Source organism: Seriola aureovittata, chromosome 12 (assembly GCF_021018895.1).
Source record: "Seriola aureovittata isolate HTS-2021-v1 ecotype China chromosome 12, ASM2101889v1, whole genome shotgun sequence".
Lineage (NCBI taxonomy): Eukaryota > Metazoa > Chordata > Actinopteri > Carangiformes > Carangidae > Seriola > Seriola aureovittata.
In genome coordinates this window covers 16,207,336-16,224,364 of record NC_079375.1, presented here as the reverse complement: position 1 = coordinate 16,224,364, position 17,029 = coordinate 16,207,336, and the positions used below count along the sequence as shown (strand labels likewise).

General features: G+C 39.3%; 2 protein-coding genes across 6 annotated transcripts; both read right to left on the bottom strand.

Moving 5' to 3' along the window:
* Window positions 1–128: 128 nt before the first annotated feature.
* On the bottom strand, window positions 129–3,699 carry LOC130179218 (mucin-5AC). Of its 2 annotated transcripts, XM_056392055.1 has the most exons (7): window positions 3,618–3,695; window positions 3,326–3,358; window positions 3,003–3,131; window positions 2,717–2,893; window positions 2,425–2,553; window positions 2,251–2,339; window positions 130–2,081 (listed from the first exon to the last, which is right to left on the bottom strand). In XM_056392055.1, the coding sequence occupies exons 1-7, from the start codon at window positions 3,673–3,675 to the stop codon at window positions 2,001–2,003; spliced, it is 696 nt and encodes a 231-aa protein (XP_056248030.1). In that variant the 5' UTR covers window positions 3,676–3,695; the 3' UTR covers window positions 130–2,000. The 2 variants fall into 2 exon arrangements, with proteins under 2 accessions (XP_056248032.1, XP_056248030.1); XM_056392057.1 differs by lacking the exon at window positions 3,326–3,358 and having other exon boundaries at window positions 129–2,081; window positions 3,618–3,699.
* An 8,347-nt stretch (window positions 3,700–12,046) lies between these two features.
* On the bottom strand, window positions 12,047–16,875 carry LOC130178317 (mucin-2-like). 4 transcript variants are annotated; one of them, XM_056390425.1, is made up of 6 exons: window positions 16,717–16,874; window positions 15,978–16,010; window positions 15,405–15,536; window positions 14,295–15,317; window positions 13,850–14,145; window positions 12,047–13,737 (listed from the first exon to the last, which is right to left on the bottom strand). In XM_056390425.1, exons 1-6 carry the CDS (start codon window positions 16,772–16,774, stop codon window positions 13,663–13,665), a joined length of 1,617 nt encoding a protein of 538 aa, XP_056246400.1. In that variant the 5' UTR covers window positions 16,775–16,874; the 3' UTR covers window positions 12,047–13,662. The 4 variants fall into 4 exon arrangements, with proteins under 4 accessions (XP_056246400.1, XP_056246401.1, XP_056246399.1 ...); XM_056390426.1 differs by having other exon boundaries at window positions 12,047–13,935; window positions 14,014–14,145; XM_056390424.1 differs by having other exon boundaries at window positions 12,047–14,142; window positions 16,717–16,875.
* Between the last annotated feature and the right edge of the window lie 154 nt (window positions 16,876–17,029).

Below are 17,029 nucleotides of genomic sequence, written 5' to 3'. Positions count from 1 at the left end.
GATATTTCTTTGCCTCCATCAAGATCTTCTGCTCAGTCTCTTTTCTATCCATTTTGATATGAAACTCATGAACCGGACCCTCCTGCTCTCTCTGCTCTCCAGATGCCAGCGGATTCTGGAGGACACTGGTACAGACATCAGTGGGCACCAAATCAACGCCACTGTGTCCAGCAGCACAGCAAGCCCTCTGTCCAGCACCAGTCCAGTATCCGCCGTCTCCAGCTCTAGGGAGACTTATGACAATGCTTACTTCTACATCCTGTTTGTCATGTGCTTCTACTCCTTCCTTGCCATGACGCTTTTCAAATGCTTCATAGGCAGCGACGAGGAGAAAAAGGACCCCTACGAGGAGTTCATGAGTACTGGGCAGTCGTCAACACAAAAATTCAACACAGGCCGCATGGCAGAGAACTTTTACTTTGAAGAGGAGAGCAGCCTGTGAGCCACAGGCTTTCTTAGGAGGAGGAGGGAGAGTATGAACGCATGGGGGGATGTTTTGACAGTCACCAAGCCAGAAAAACGTCAGTGCAGCCTACTCAGGCAAGACCTGTTAGTGATTTTGCAAAACCTGTAGTAAGTTCATTTTCCCCCCTTTTCCCCCTTTTCCATCTGACAATCAGAAATCTCACGCGAGCAGGCCGGCCGGCCGGCAGGAGGAGACAGCTGCCTCTGATGATCTGAGAGAAGGGTGGAAACATGGAGAACTGTGGGTCAATGGCAGGCCGGAATCTCCTCCTGTGAGGCCCAATCAGGATCAATAACACCGGGGCCTTCGACATGCACACACCACAGGGAACCAGGGATACCTCAACAGACCGATGGTGTGGACAATATGGACACTGTGTGTATGTGTGTATGTGTGTGTGTGTCTGTGTGAGAGAAAGAGAGTATTGACCTGACACTGGCTTTTCAATTCTATAAATTCAACATACTCAACATACATACTGAACAAATTAAATTAAGATTCTACATTGTTTTACAGCATTAAGATTCAATTATTTACAAGCATTTATATTGGACTGTTTATTTGAAACTGGATATATACATTAGGTTGTGTAATTTCACTCTTACAAATACAATAATTTGAATTCATACTGTAGCGTCAACCAGCACTTTCAACAGTAGCCAAGGGATATGCAGACAAAATGTACTAGCACGCAAACAATGTTTCTGAATAAAATAAAATGACATCCCACTCTCCAATTGGCTCTAATTAGAGCCAAAGCTCCGTGCAATAGCGACATTCCTTTGCCATTACATTGTAACTGATCTTTGGAGACTCGACGCACAGCTACAGGGCCGCTCCAACCTCTCGGTGACCCCATATGATCTACGTTTACAAAGCTGTGGCGAAACGTGAACCCGAGACTCACTCTGTAGAATTAACTTCAATTGCGCAGCGGGATCGTGGAGAGGAGCTTACAGAGAACACACGCTTCTGATTTGCACCACACATCGCTAAAGTTACATTCGGGGAGGACGTTTCAGATTAGCAGGCTGGCAGCTGGGCAGGTAGAGCATGATCCACGTCTCCGATCATCACGCAGACGCACAAGCGAGTAGAAAGACAGTAAAGAAGGAAGAAAGTCTTTTACAGTAAAGTTTTTTTTTTTTGTGCAATTAAATCTCCAGGGTCAAAGGTGGGTGTGGGCTGACAATGCTGGTCTAATTTGAACTATCCGCTCCTGGAGGTTATGCCGGTCCCTGAGGCCATGTGGACCTGTTTCCTCTTTTTGCCTCATAATTAAATTTTTGTCTCATCCTCCTCCCTTGAAGTGCGGGGGTCACAGATCCTACCTAACAACACTGCATTCATGCTGTTTGCAGCAGCCTGTCCTAGAAACACTCACCAGATAGTCCTCATTAGTCCTCTTTTTTTTTTTTTTATCCTAGGGCTTGAAGTAGGAGGAGTCATTCAACAATTCTCATAATAAGAGTTGTGCAATCTATTTTTTCCACTACAGCTGTAACCAAACAGATGCTTCCAATGGCAGATTGTTTTAGGTGGGTTTGATGTGTCTGATCTTCAGGGTGCAACCCTCACAGCTCTGCAGGAAAAGGGCTTGGGCCTGAGATACAAACTGAGAGAACAGACAGAAACCACACACACACACACACACACACACACACACACACACACACACAGTAAGTAAGTAAGTAAGTAAATGGTATACAGTCTAGAATGGATTGATATTTGATTTCTTGTGATACTGTAACTTGATGAAGCTTATTTGCAGATTTTCTACTTACACTGGATAAAGCCTCCACAATCACATCTTCATTTTTCTCCTCACAAATTAAAACTGAGACTTTCAGGTGAACAATTGCTGTTAAGACATCTGAAGGAGAGGAGCGAATGTAGGAGAATATGTACTGTTAACTACATAATTGAATTAGACAAATGTGCCACTGACTGTAACCTACCTTCATCTGTGCTGATGGTGGATCTGGGGTCTGGCTTTTGCTCTGAAACCGTGGATGTGCTGCCATCTGTTGGTAAATACGTGACACTAGTAGTATCCAGACTTGTTCTGGCTTCTCTCAGTGTGGTTCCTGCAACAAGTACAAGACATCACTAACATCACTCCTGAGGATTATTACTAACCCTGCGGACAAACATACATTTGACAAAATCTGGAACACATTTTTAGCAAACAGAAAAAATGTGTTTCAGCAAATGTGCAGTTTTGAAAGGATAAAAATCCTAATTACCAACCTGTAGCAGTGGGGACTGTGAATGCTGAAGTCATGCCATCATCTCTTGGCGTTTCTCTGGTGCTTATTGCTGTAGTATCAGAGGCTGTGGGTGCTGTGGCTGTGCTGCCATCTACTGGTGTAGATGTAGTGCTGCTGTTTGTTGTGCTGAGTCCATTTGGCAGCGCAGTAGTCAAAGCTGCAATCAAGAAGAAAGGTTTGAATGGCACAGCTATTTCCTGAAACTGACTTGCAGATGAATGCTTGAAGCCCTGCACCTTTGATTTATTAAGTTCCCCTTCACTTACATTGTGCACATGTGGAGTTGTAGTCAGGACAGCAGTCCCTGAATACCACACAGGCCTCATCACAGAAACATCCCCTGTAACAGTTGTTATTTTGCCCAGAGCAACACAGCACTGAAGGACCTGCACAGCCTGGGAGACACAGAGTATTGTTATAGAGGTAAAACAATAATTCTTTCATATAATTTGAGGTCTATTAATAAAGTAAGAGCTGTCTAATAAGGCTGTGGGCTCTGTCAAATCAAACTTCGCCACCCAATCTAGGATGAGCCAGCCAATAGTGTGGATGCAGTTTGGAAGGCTGAAGGAGGTGGTGTTGACATGACCTGTTTGGCTGGTATTAGGTGCTGTTGTTTGAGCTATAAAGTGAAAATAGAAATTTACATGATTACATCATTGTTTAGAAAAAACAACATTCACGGTGAGCCCTTGTCCAGGATTATAGTAGAGGCAACTGGTATGGAAGCAACAGTATAGAACGGTGAAAGTAGGCAGTGATGTAGCTTCATCCTAATCTTGGTCTGAGTTGGTAAGGCAGCACAGTATTTTGAGAGGATAATTTCTCAACTTTTCAATTAGTGCTGATAAATGACCTCCATTAAATGCAGTTTTACTTACCATTGTAGAGAGACAGCAAACCCACCAAAAGCAGAAAGTGCAGTGCTAACCAGTCCATGGCTTTGTATGAGTAGGAAGTGTGGCCAGCAGTACCCTACACTACTATCAAGAGTGAGCTCATCCTCTGCCAAAATAAATAAACTACTGTACATTGTTATTTGATTTTTTTTTTACTTCCTGTGACAAATTTGCTCCTGTTTCACTGATAGGTAATGATTAACATTGACAGAGAAAGGAGTGAAAAGCTAAAGTTAAGAGAAGGAGAGAGGAGGACAATATGTGATGAACCAGGAGAAGAGTGAAGAGCGGGTGAGAAGAGGACAGAAGAGGAAGTCTGGATTTGAAGAGTGAAGAAGAGAGTAGAAAGGGCAGAGTGAAACAGAAAGGGAGGAAAAGAACGAAGGAAAGAAGAAGAAATGAGGTGTATATATAAAACACACACACACACATATATATATATGCACTGGTAACAACAGTTGGTTTCATCTCTGCTGTGAACTGGGATCAGAATAACTACTCAGACTCCTGTCTCTTAGCATCTTATCACTTATTGTAATACATTTAAAAGTCAAGTTAAATCTTATCTCTGGTCATTTCCATTGAGTTGTATTGATATAAAACACGGATTCGTACATGCACCGGTAAAACAAGCTGCTGCCACTGCTCCAGTCAGACAAAGTGACAACGAAGTGACATCATCACTGATGACCTGCCTTGATGAGAGGACTGACTGCATTTTCATTTTCATTTTGACTCCAAAAGAGTGTAGTGACATGTAAACTTAAACGCCATGGACTGTGGATGCTGCTTGCTTACTGTATTTGAATATTGTCAGTGTAGAGCTGGTTAAGTCTTTGAAAAATAATTGTCAGCAGCTTTTCAATTTTCATTTCAATATGGTCATAGAATGCCCACATGAGTATGAGAATGAAAATAAAAATGCAAATGGGATTACTTCATTTTCTTTTTAATTTTTACATAAATAAAAACGCACACTGTGGGAAGTGGGGTCACATGACTGCTGCTTATATTCATAAAGTCAAGTCCAGTGTAATCCTAGAACACACAATACATTTGCATTGGTCCACAATAGCCTTCTATAATGACTTTAATTTAATTATTAATTATTTAAATCATTTAATTAATAATGAATTAATTTATGATTTTAGTCTGTTATTTTTCTGCATCAGATGCTTTGAGGTTGGAACATGTTTATACTCATGGATTGTGCATTTAAAGGAGAATCCAACTCTTTTTAAGAATTCACATTTCTTATTCCTGTGCCCCAGAACAGTTTGGTCAACATTTGTGAACATGCAGCACTCTCCTCTAAAGTTAGAATCCAAAGGGAGAACCTTAAAATGTGCAACGTCATCCCAGTTTGCTCTATAACATTGAACGATGCCACGAGGCCATAAAATGTTTGTGTAATGTCGTACACCAAACTGAATGTTTCAAATCAAAGTATATATCCAGTTTAAAATCCGCATGAGGCCTGTTAGGAGGTACACTGCACAGCTACTGTAGAATATGGGATTAGCAAGATATCTTATTTCCCCCATTGGCTCAAAGTAATTTCAGTTATATAACTTCAGTAGGAATGAGCAAAACAAGCCATTGACATATTTAGATTATGACATTTGACAATTCATCATTTGCACCCAACAGCTCTTAATGTGGGAGGGTTCAATTAAAAAGAGTAATGCAATTCCTGTATTCCATATTTTCATTTGTCACTTGTGACACTTAATTGATATTTTAATGGAATACACATCCACTGGTACTAAAACAAAGTCAGTGCCCCTTGTGTTTGAGGATTCTCTCTGATTTCTAGCTTTAGCATCAGGTGATGCATGTTTCCAAATACAGGCTTAACTGTCCTTGGGCACAGGAATAACATGTGACATTTAAACATTTAATTTAGTAAAAATTGCTTTCAGATGAATGAACTATATGTTTAGTGTGATTATAATTTATTAACTGAACTTCATACACAGCTGCTGTTTTACCTTCACATACTGCTGCAGTTTATAGATTTCTGCTGCTGCTTATGAACTTTCAACATCCGTTGATTGTTTTTCTGAACTCTTTCAGTACTCATGTTTTGTAAATGTGTCATCTAATAAAAGAGCATTCATGTAATCGGATTCTATCCTGTATCTAAAAGAAGGGTGAGCATGGGGGAAATAGCAGGAAATTAATAAACGCCATTCATTGTGGCGGAACTAGCGATGGGTCGAGTGTGGCACGTGTGGTGTACTTCAGGCTCGGTTGTGGGTTGTTGGACTCGGATCACCAGTCGTACTGCATTTCTTATCGTGGGATCTCTCGCCCAGACTCGGCCAAGTTTTTCCCAGAATAATATGAATGACAACAGCATAAAAAAAAAAAAGTTAACTGGGGAACAAAGAGATGCAGCAAGTTTTCATACATACTCTTTTGGAGCTTGTTTGACTATTTATGTTTGAACACTTTTAGGACTCTTACGTTTGGACATTCATTTCCTGTTTTATTTTTATATAATTTCCCCTTATGTGTCTTGTGGTTACTTAATTTACTTTACCACTTTACTTCCTTTCTTTGTCCTATTTCCCTCCTTGTTGATTGTCTGCCCCGCCCTAATGTGTTTCACCTGTGTTCAATTAAACTTGCCTCCCCTGAGTCTGCCGCAGTAAACCGAAGCCTCAGTGTACAGTCCTCGGTTTGTCTCTTCATTACGCCGGTTTTGGAACAACCCCAGACCTCAGCAAAGCAGGAAACTTCACCCACCCTGTTTGCACGTAGAAATCAAATGCCCTGTACCTGAGGTAAGTCCAACGGCATTGTAGGTTTTGAGTTTACTTTCTCAGCAAAGTATTTCCTGCAAAGGTTCAAATTCTTGATGGTTCATGTGAACAGTACGTTGGTGATTGTATGTTATATTCAAAGCATACACTTAGACCTTTAGTAATTACTGTAAAATAAATCAAAATGTTTTCAATGCATCACATGTTAATATGAGTAAAATTAGGCTCAATATTTTTATTTTAACTTGCGTGTAAAAATTGAGTAGTCAATGTGGGCAAAGAACATGTCTGGAATTTGTTTGGGGGAAAAGCACTATTCATTTTTATTAGGAAATAACTAATCAATTGTTTTGTTTTCTATGCAGAGAAATTTGGTGTGCAGCAAACATTTTGAAGACATCTCAAACTGTTGTTTACTTTTAAATGTCACCTCTGGTGGTTGTGCTTGGACAAATGTTAAGTAAAAGTGAATGTTTCCGAATATTGTATTGTGAAGGGCTGCTTAAGGGTGCAATGTGTAAGATCTGGCCAGAATTTTACTTTAAAATGTTAAAAAAAGAAAGAACTAACACTAGCATCAGTGTGTGAAGGAGCCACAGTGATGATGTAATGACCCAGACATTTCTTGTATTTCAGAGATATCTACTGAGATTGGAATGCTAACCAGCTAGCCCCAACTCGTCCAGTGTTGTAATACCACTTTGTGACACTAGATGCTGTGAGTCAGTGTAGTGTTTAGTCTGCCCTCAGTCCCACGAAGAACCGCTTCCTCCAGAGCCTCAGGATCTAAGGCGAGAGAGATGAAGATAACAACCACCTACCCTCGAATTGTTCTCTGCTATGTGAGTGGATTGTCCAGTCAGATTCAGGTGCAACAATAGGGTCAAAATTCTACTTGTAACATCAGTGTCACACACTTTGTGGGAATCTGAGCACCAAATTTGACAGTTTTCTGCTTTGTTTCTATACAGATTTTGACAAAAGCACTTCATCTTTCAGTGTCTTTATGTTACCTCACCACTGATATAATTTCTTCAGTTTGTCAGTCTCATTTTCTTGCAGTATATGCTAAATGAGGTTTAAATGGATGTTAAGTCCTTAGAATGCTTCAAAAACATTTCATAGGCGAGAGCTGCTTAAAATGTCCTTGTTTGCCCTGCGAGGGAAAGTAATTTTATTTAATACAATTGTGTTTTCATAGGGATATCAGAATCCAACTCAGACCTGTACCAGACATTATCGTCTCCCACAACCAGCAAGAAATGGTAAGTCATGCACATGATTCCATCCCATACGTACATAGGCTCAAATTAGGGTCAAAATGTTTTTGAGCTTGTAAAGTGATGTTCACAAACAATCCAAATGTTTGCAGTTCTAAATCAACACTTGTGTACCTGTAAAATGAATATGCATGAGAAATTCAAGTTTGTGCATGTGGAAAAATTGTGCTATTGTTCTGTGTTTGGGGGCAAGCTAGCTGCCTCCCCTGGCAGCTAGCTTTCAGGGGATAAGCTAGTCACTACATGTAATCCCTGATAATATTTCAGTTATATGGTTGTGTATGTGCCATTGAAATGTTAATTGTTTCTGTATGTTATGGCAGTGGTTTATGTGTGCGGAAGGGCAGTTGCACCGTTATTGAACTTTATTAAAAGCTGTGTAGGTCACCTCAGAAATAGGTGTGAGCCAAGATATTGTTAGTCCTGATGTTCTGATAGTCATAAAGACTGTATTCTCATTTATTCATTTGTGTTGTTTATCATCACATTACTCTTGCACTGTATGTAGGTCATATTGTTTTATTATGTCTTATTCTTTTGTACATATTCTGTTTCTTTTATATAGAAACCACACCTTCATGTAGGGGTATCATAACCTGCAATAAATGAGTGGCATGGTCATCAGCGTGTGTGCTAGCATTGTACATTGAATAAATTAAATGATTTCAACATAAGACTGCAAAATAACAAAATGTAAAAAGTCACTGAATATGCCTCTGCCTCCCCAGCAGCTGTTGTGGATCAGTGTTTGCTCATATTTATTTCTGGTAAAGCAATTAATCGCACTCGAATCGCCTTGTGATAAAGAACAGAAAGTTAACATTATTCAGCTGCTAAATTATGTTTGTTTTCCATTGTTCCAAATATTAGCCGACGGTACCAGCGATGGAAAGAGGATATGAGGAGTTCTGATAACCAACAACCAGGAACATGTGCAGCTGTATGACACAGATTTTGGCCACTACACCTCCATGAAAGACAGGAGACTGGATGTCCATGTCGAACAATGTGAGTCAAATATGTTAATTACTCTCTGTCTCTTGCTAGCGGCTTTCTTTTCTCTCCAGATGGCTTTCTGTCTGTTCTTAACTCCTTGTGTGTATAGTTGTTATAATTGTTGTCATAATATCTGCTATGCTTGTGGGAATTAATTCATTCTTAAGTTGTACTGTAAATGAGTTATCAAAGTAATACTCCAGGCTTTGTGGGCTATTTATTTATATATCCTAAGCACATAGATAAGAATAAGTCATGTATTTGATACGTGCATTGAGACATTTTAACGTGGACAAACTGTTACATCAGTCATAGTCCACTATGTAGCAGTGACATAAAAAATGGATGTTTTGTCACAGGATTTTTTTTTTTTTTTTTTTCAAATTTGAATTTTTGATCTAACTTCAGGATAGATGGCCATAATGACCAGCCTTTAGCTATGGAGACTGGATGCTGAATTTGTGAAGCCATCTGTGCTCATGTTCAATAGTGCAAACAATGTAGATGTTGTGCTGGGTCTACTTGGCAGTGAAGTAGTAGAATTTGTAATCATGAAAGATCTACGCAATAAATTTTAAAACTTATTTCAAAACCTCAAAGTCAAACCTGACTTATACTAAACATACACGTCAAATGATAGAATTGCTGTAGCCCTAATCCTTTACTTGTGTTGTGAGCAGGTCAACCTGTTGTCAGGACAGAAGTCATTTAATTTCAAACAGATCAACACATTATGATATATGTGCAGCACAGGGCTAGTAGACTTAATACAACAATTTCATGATGACTTAAACGATGGACAGGAATATGGTGATCCAGATTGATAGGACAGCAAGTGCCAAAAAGATATACCTTGTGAACTAGACCATAGACTATACTGTCATTTTAAGAGATGGTTGACCTGGACTCTGTGGATATGTTGCCATCTGCTGCTAAAAATGCAACACTACCTACTGATTTCTGTCAGTGTGATCCCTGCTATGAGAACAAGGAAAATGTAACAATTCTTTAGTGTTATTGGAGTAGTGGCAGTAAGAGCCTAAGGGGGAAAAAAGAAAAAGACTTCCTGAATCACCGTGAATCATTGTTAACTCAGAATCTGATGGACAAATACCTTTTACAAAGATGGGTAACATTTTCAGCAGTGACATGAACCTTGAAGATGTAGCTTTTGTGAAGGTAAAAGTGAATTTTTGAACAAGCTGTGGATGATGAAATTGTGTTTCCATTTAGTGGTGTAGGTGTAGTACTTCTGTTTGCTATGCCGGGTGGTCTTGTAGCAGTCACTGTGGATAATAAAGCTATGCTGCCATTGACTAGTGTGGGTGTAGTACTAGTGTTTGTAATGCTGAGTGGTGTAGTTGAAGGGACTGGGGTCATAGAAGTTGTGCTCGCATTCACTAGTACAGATGCTGCTGTGGTGCTTGTGTTGTTGGATGCTGTAGGGGCCATGACAAGACTGTGGACACTGAGGCCGAGTTCCCATCTACTCGTGTAGTTGTAGTGGAGCTGTTGGTTTCAGCTCTAGGATCCAAAAACAGTGGATGCTGAAGTGGTGCTCGAAGCCATTCATTTTAGATGTCGCATTGCTGCTTGTTGTGTTGGATGATTTAGTAGCAGGGACTTTTTGAGTTTTGTGTATCTGTGTTGCCATGTGATTTGCATTGTTAATGAGTATGTCACCACCTAAATGCATCGCTAGTTTCACGTCTGATATATATCATCGCAAGGGATGTTGCAGATTATATATTGTGAGTAGGGTTTTTAAATGTCTTAATAAAGCTGATGTTGTAATCGTATTCCTGATCTCCATAAACATGTTCTGTTGGCGTGAGCATTCAAACATGATTTCTTACCCCACAACTTGTCCTTCAAAGATATTATTTTTGGTTTCTCTGTGATAGTAAGGGACCAATTTCATTTCAATAATTTAATTTAATCTATAATTAGAAAACTATTGAAACTATTCAGATTTGTAATATGTATTGCATATTTATCTAGGTTTACCATCTCTCCTGTCAGTTAATTTGTCTTCATCTATTTTCTTTTTCAATTCTTATTTGTTCTAATGGACTGAATGATTTAATGTGTCTTGCTGTTTTCTATTGTCATCACTTGATGGCACTGTTGCATTGTTTGCGCCAGTGGGGAGAATCAATACGTCCTCCAGTGTCAGTCTGACTGACCCATCCTCCACACACAGCACAGCATCTCCACCTGCAATGTAAAAGCTGTGATCTATGTCAATAAAATGTTTCAAGGCAAATGTTTTTCATACTGTAAACAAAGCAGAAAAAATGATTACAGAATAAATCTGTCAATCTAAAAAACAAAACAACCCCTTCAATTAAATGGAGGCACAACGTCTAAAATAATTATTTAACACTGGACCTTGGAAGCTGCGAAAGCATCTGCTCAAAAGTGGACATTTAAATGGTGAATTTGTAATGTCAAAGGCTGGTGCAGACACTGTAAGACTGTATTTTGCTTTGGTTGATGCAAAGAAACTACATTACACACGACATTACTTTGAGTGTTGCTCTATCTATACTGTACTTATAGCCACTCATGTCATGAAACACTACATTATAATATGTGCCAACAGCTGGACTGCTACTGACTGTTTTTCTTGGTGTTTTTTTTTTTTTTGTGCATGTTAGATTTTGTGCACACCTCAAACCAGTTTCCTTACATGCCCTACACTTTTATTATGGACCACAGTATAGAACTCCCTGTGACTCTGGTTTAATCTACCCTGTGTACGTCTTATTTCATGTAATTGTGTCTGTCGATAAACCCAGCTACAGCACACAGTGAAGAAACTAATTAAGTTCTCCATTTGCTTAATATGATACTGTAATCTATATTGTACATCAGTTGAATTGATCTTCTCTGCTCTGTGTAGTTATACTTTTCATGTAGTAGGAATACTTGCATAATTAGTGCATGTTAGACTTACCCTTGATGTTTCAGACACCACATCTGTTCTCAGATATTGAAAAGTTTCCACAAGCACATAGGAATGGTAAATATGCTGGCACTGTAACAAACATATGCAACTGTGAATAATGTAGTCATAGTAATTTCCTCAACTTACATTCAAGTGGAGGAGTCAAGCATTTTTTTTGCCTCTGCATATTTTTATAGTGACTCAGCCACAGAAAACCAGGGGAGATCAGGAGAAACTAGATTAATTGAAAACTGCTTTGTAAACTATGTATAAAGAGACAGTCATTGCGTTAAGTAGACCTGTGACATGAAAACAGATTGGCATCAGACAAATAGATCCACCTCAACCCAACCAATTCCAGGCTTGATAGACTCTTCACAGCATACACCAAAAAAAAGCAAATGCTTGTTCAAAGTATGGCAGTGGATATGATTTTTAATTACAGACTCAGGGACACGCACTAAACAAGCTCACAAAAAATGGGTCAATCCAGTAAACAGAAAAGGTAACATTTTTAAAAGTTTGTATGTTACCGATAACAAGAAAATAATACAAGGATAATACAGCCTTTTGCTTTGTTTTTACTTTGTTGTACATGTGATGGTTCTTCTGGATCATCCCCAGATGGAGCGCAGCAATTTTCATGAAAACATTTCAGACATTGTCATTGACATTGTTTTTGCACTAAACCCTCTGTTGTCATCGTCGTCATCATCATGTGCTTTGTCAAGAGTTGTTAAAGCGTGCATAGCCTTTACATAACACATTTGAATACAATATTTAACTCACCACTGTAGAGAAGTAAACCCACTAGGACCACCACAGAGTAAAATGCATGACTTTGTATGGTTAACGGTGGCACACTTCTGACGTACATGATCCCAGTTACAAAATAAATTGAATACCTTCTCCATTACAAGAGATCCCAACAATGTTTTATTTCCTTAGCGAGTCACCAATGGGTTATGCCTACAGCCTGCAGACATTTAAGGAATGCTGTAGTAGTTCCAGTGAATAGATTAAAGGTGACACACATTTAATCACATCAAATTATTTAACACAGTGAGGATTAAGCAGGACACCTGCCCATCAACTGGCATTAAAATTACATTATTTTTGGACACAATATGATAAGACAGACTCTCTGTAGAATGAACTCCTGTGGGACTGTGGAGATGAGCTGCAAAAGAACACACTTTTGTTCTGCACCACACAAGTTCTTCCCTAATCTACCATTTTTAATTGAAGTGTTGTATTCACCATTTGTAGACACCATCCAACCAGACAGCACCACCTTTTATCATGTTTTTGGCTGCACAACAGATAGTGATGATGAATGTGGTTCTCTAATGGTTTATCTAGATTTAAAGGTATCATATGTATCTTTTCTACATTAAAGGTCTAAAAACAACTAGACTTACTAGTGGATTTTTGTTGAGTTGTGTACCTACATTACCCCAAAGGTTTCCATCAATTTTCATACCTAGTAATTTTAATCAAGGTAATGATTTGCTTCATTTGGTCGCCTGTTGGTGTCATATCTCCTTCATGCTTGCATCAGCATTGTGGTTGTCTGCCAGAAGCAGTCAAATTTGACTTTTTAAATCCAGTATTAAGATACATTTTTACAATACCTTTTTTTTTTTTTTTTTTTTAAGATCTTGGTCATTTTTAACTATATTTTAGCCGGATGAAGGACTTAAGTCATTGGGCGTCTTGATCTTAAGTTATCAGAAAAACGCTGAGAAAATGTTGCGGCAGTTCAGCTCTCGGCTCCACTTGATGTCCTGTGCCCACCGAACATTGACTCAGACACTGATTTTTAGTGTGAAACTGCTTTTTAGTCTTTTTTTTTTTTTTTTTTTTTCGCTAGATTTAATCATCGGGTTCATTTTTTTTTTTGGAAAGGAGACCTCTGTATATAAATCACCTCCCGTTAAAAACTTTCTGAACGATTGACAGTGAAGGAATCTTAAATCCCTTAATCCCCAAGATCCCACTGCTGGTTGTCTGGCTGAAGCATAGGCCATTTCTCAGGTGGATTTGATGTGTCTGATGGTTAAAGTGCAGCCTTTACAGTATTGCTGGAGAAAGGCCTGGGACAGAAACTGTATGAAAGAAGACACTCATTGATTAGCAATAAATGTGTGTATAATGTAAGTGTTTTTTTTTTCTTTTTTTTTTTTTTTGATACTGCAACATAAAGGTTGTTGTACTTGCATTAGATACAGCCTTTGAAATCACATCTTCATTTTCCTCATGGGCTAAAGCAGAAGCTTTTAGGTGAATAGTCAGGGTTTGGTAATCTAAAAAAAAAAAGTCATTTATCATGCAGATTGGTAACTGCATCATTGAAGTGCTAAAGTCCATGTAACTGACCATACCTTCATTTGAGCTGGGTGTGGTCTGGGAAGCTGTGTTTTTGTTAGAAACTCCAACTTTGCTTCCATCTGCTGGTGAAGATGTGACACTACGAGCACCCAGAGTCATCCTGGTTTCTGTCACTGTTGTTCCTGCTGGGAGTACAAGGAAACTGTTAAATGTCTGAGGTGTTACCATGCCAAAGGAAACGAGTAATCAACTGAGTATCATTGTTGGCCCAAATTCAAACAATATAATAGAATTTATAGATATTATCACTTATAGCTTGATCGTAATGACCAACCTGTAGCTTTAGAGACTGTGGTTGAGTGGCCATCTGCTGGCGTAGATGTAGCACTGCTGCTTTTTTGACTGGTTGCTGCAGTAGAAGACACTACGTACTTTGAGGTTGTGCTCACCTCCATTAGTGCAGATATAGTACTGCTGCTTTTTGATTTGGGTGCTGTTGTTGAAGAGATGGTGGAAGGTGACGATGTGGTGATATCTGTCTGTGTAGGTGTACTGCTGCTTTTTGTGCTGGGTGCTGTAGTAAGAGAGACAGGGTATTCTGAATCTGAGCTAATATCTGCTGCTGTAGAGGTAGTACTGCTGTTTGTTGTACTGGGTGCTGTAGTAAGAGACACAGGGTATTCTAAATCTGAGGTAGTACTGCTGTTTGTTGTACTGGGTGCTATAGTAGCAGAGATTGCAGATGAAGCATCTCTTGGTGTAGGTATACTACTGTTTGTTGTATCAGAGAGTGTGGATACGGTAGTTGTGCTGATATTCAGCATCAAGGTTGTATTGCTGTTGGTTGTGCTGTGTGCTGCAGTAGTAGAGACTGCTAATAGGGATGTTGTGCTCATATTTGCTAGTGCAGATGGTGTATTGCCGCTTTGTGTGCTGTGTGCTGTCGGAATGGGGACTAATGAAATTGTGCTGTTATCTGCTGGTGAAGATGTACTGCTGCCTGTTGGGATGGTTACTGTAGTAACAGAGACTGTGGATGCCGGAGTTGTGTTCGCATCCAGCAGTGTGGATGTCGTAGAGGTGCCTTTTATATTGGGTGTTGTAGTATTAGAGACCGTGGATGCTGAAGTTGTTGTGACATCTGCTAATGTAGGGGTAGTATTGCTGTTTGTTTTGCTTGGTGCTGTTGTTCCAGAGACTAATAAAGTTGTGCTGTTATCTGCTGGTCTAGATGTTGTACTGCTGCTTTTTGTATTGGGTGCTGTTAGTGAAGAGACCGTGGAAGGCAAAGTTGCCATTGTAGATGTAGTACTGCTGTTTAATGTGCTGGATATGCTTGGCAGTGCGGTGGTCAAAGCTGTAGAAGACAAAGATTTGCATTATAAATGTTATACACTAAATGCTTGAAAATGTATTCTAATTTTTTGCGTTCACTCTAACTTACATGTGCAGGTTGACCTGTAGTCAGCACAGCAGTCGTTGGTTGTGATGCAAAACTCGTCACAGAAACACTGAATCAACCTTGAACAAGTGTTGTTTTTACCAGAGCAGCACAGCACTGGTGGACCTGCACAGCCTGGAGCACACACGACATAGCTGTTGGAGTGAAACTACAAGATCTACACTGCACACAGTCACGTGTTATTTTAAGATCACTCTGGTCACTTACAATATCATGATTATTTACCAAACCGCAATGAAGAAAATGACTAACACATCTTGTTCTACAGCAGGTAGTGTAGATATTTAATTGTAGTTGTAGCTGAGAGTCTCCAGATTGAGGAGTCTGAGAGGTATTTTGTGGCTGCCCAGCAGAGCAGTCAGGGTCTGGGGACAGGTTGGCAAGCATCATTCCAAATTAGGATGAGAGTGGTAGAAATGTTTGATGCTTCTCGGGTGGATGGAGCTGAGCTAAGTGAGCGGAATGTTGCTAGTCATTGCAGGGTGGAGAGATGGAGGCAGAATATGTTGCAGTAGAGGAGTGTGGGAACAGGGAGGGTTGTATTGTGGATGTTACCTGTTAGGCTGGAAGTGGGAACCGCTATTTGAGCTAGAAATTTAAAAGGGACAGTGACAACATCATTTCATTAGAATTCAAGAAAAACATTTTTGAGCATTGTCATGGATGAATTGTCTGGTACAGGATAAGTGGGCAATAATGCATTTTAGTCTTGCTTGTAAGATGTGAAACAGATTTCAGACAACTACATCCACTCCACTACAACAGTAAGTTAACAGTAAATTTAGGCTCCAGGTTTGATGAAAGATTAAGAATAGACACTTAAAAAGGCAAATACTCGTTCAAGGACTGAGCTCTTTGTGTGGACAATGACGCACGGTATATAATATCCATATCCATTTTTCACACTGAAGTCAGTACAATTAGCACTGATAAATGACCCCTCACCAAAATGCAACATGGTGACAGGTGGATGCTGTTTACTTTGTCTCTAATAAACTCAAGTCAGTGATTTGACAACCTGGTCCAGCAGGGGCAATTTTTTTTGACAGAGACACACTTGTGAGCATTGGATTATTTACCCTTATTTTTTGTAATAATCTAGTCAACTGAGTCATTTAGTATTTAAATGATCTAATCAAAGATCAATAGTCAAATCATTGTTAAACTTCAACAGTTTGTTTGCTGTATCTTAATTATACCTGTTTGCTTTATGAGAAAAATTTGAAGATATCATGACTTTACCACATTAACACATTTAATATTAAACAGTTAAATTAAGTGATGTTTTACTCACCATTATTGAGAGCTGGCAACACCAACAGGAGAAAGACGCACAGTGAAAAGTAATCCATGACCCTGTGTGGCTGCTGACTGTAGCCAAGGCTTATTTATGCATGTGTATGAGCATTGACTTGACTCTTGACAAGAGACTGATCGCATTGTTTGACAGAGTGGGGGGTAAAAATACTTTCTTCACATCATAGTATCATGTTACAGAAGTTCTGTGTTAACACTTTTTTTTTTTTTTCTCCTCATTGTGACAAGTTTCTCAGTTTCACCTCAGATATGTCAGGAATGCTGTCTTAGCTACTCTTGAGACTGAAATG

What these genes read in the sequence shown, in the direction of transcription:
- LOC130179218 (XM_056392055.1), bottom strand. Translation starts at nt 3,675, where the DNA reads ATGGACTGGTTAGCACTGCACTTTCTGCTTTTGGTGGGTTTGCTGTCT. An exon ending in ACCTAATACCAGCCAAACAG is followed by an intron (nt 3,132 to 3,325) that starts GTCATGTCAACA and finishes TGTGTCTCCCAG; the next exon opens with GCTGTGCAGGTCCTTCAGTG. An exon ending in TTGTGGAGGCTTTATCCAGT is followed by an intron (nt 2,082 to 2,250) that starts GTAAGTAGAAAA and finishes CTGTTCTCTCAG; the next exon opens with TTTGTATCTCAGGCCCAAGC.
- LOC130178317 (XM_056390423.1), bottom strand. Translation starts at nt 16,774, where the DNA reads ATGGATTACTTTTCACTGTGCGTCTTTCTCCTGTTGGTGTTGCCAGCT. An exon ending in CTACAGGTCAACCTGCACAT is followed by an intron (nt 15,318 to 15,404) that starts GTAAGTTAGAGT and finishes TGTCTTCTACAG; the next exon opens with CTTTGACCACCGCACTGCCA. An exon ending in CACAGTCTCTAAAGCTACAG is followed by an intron (nt 14,146 to 14,294) that starts GTTGGTCATTAC and finishes TTGTACTCCCAG; the next exon opens with CAGGAACAACAGTGACAGAA.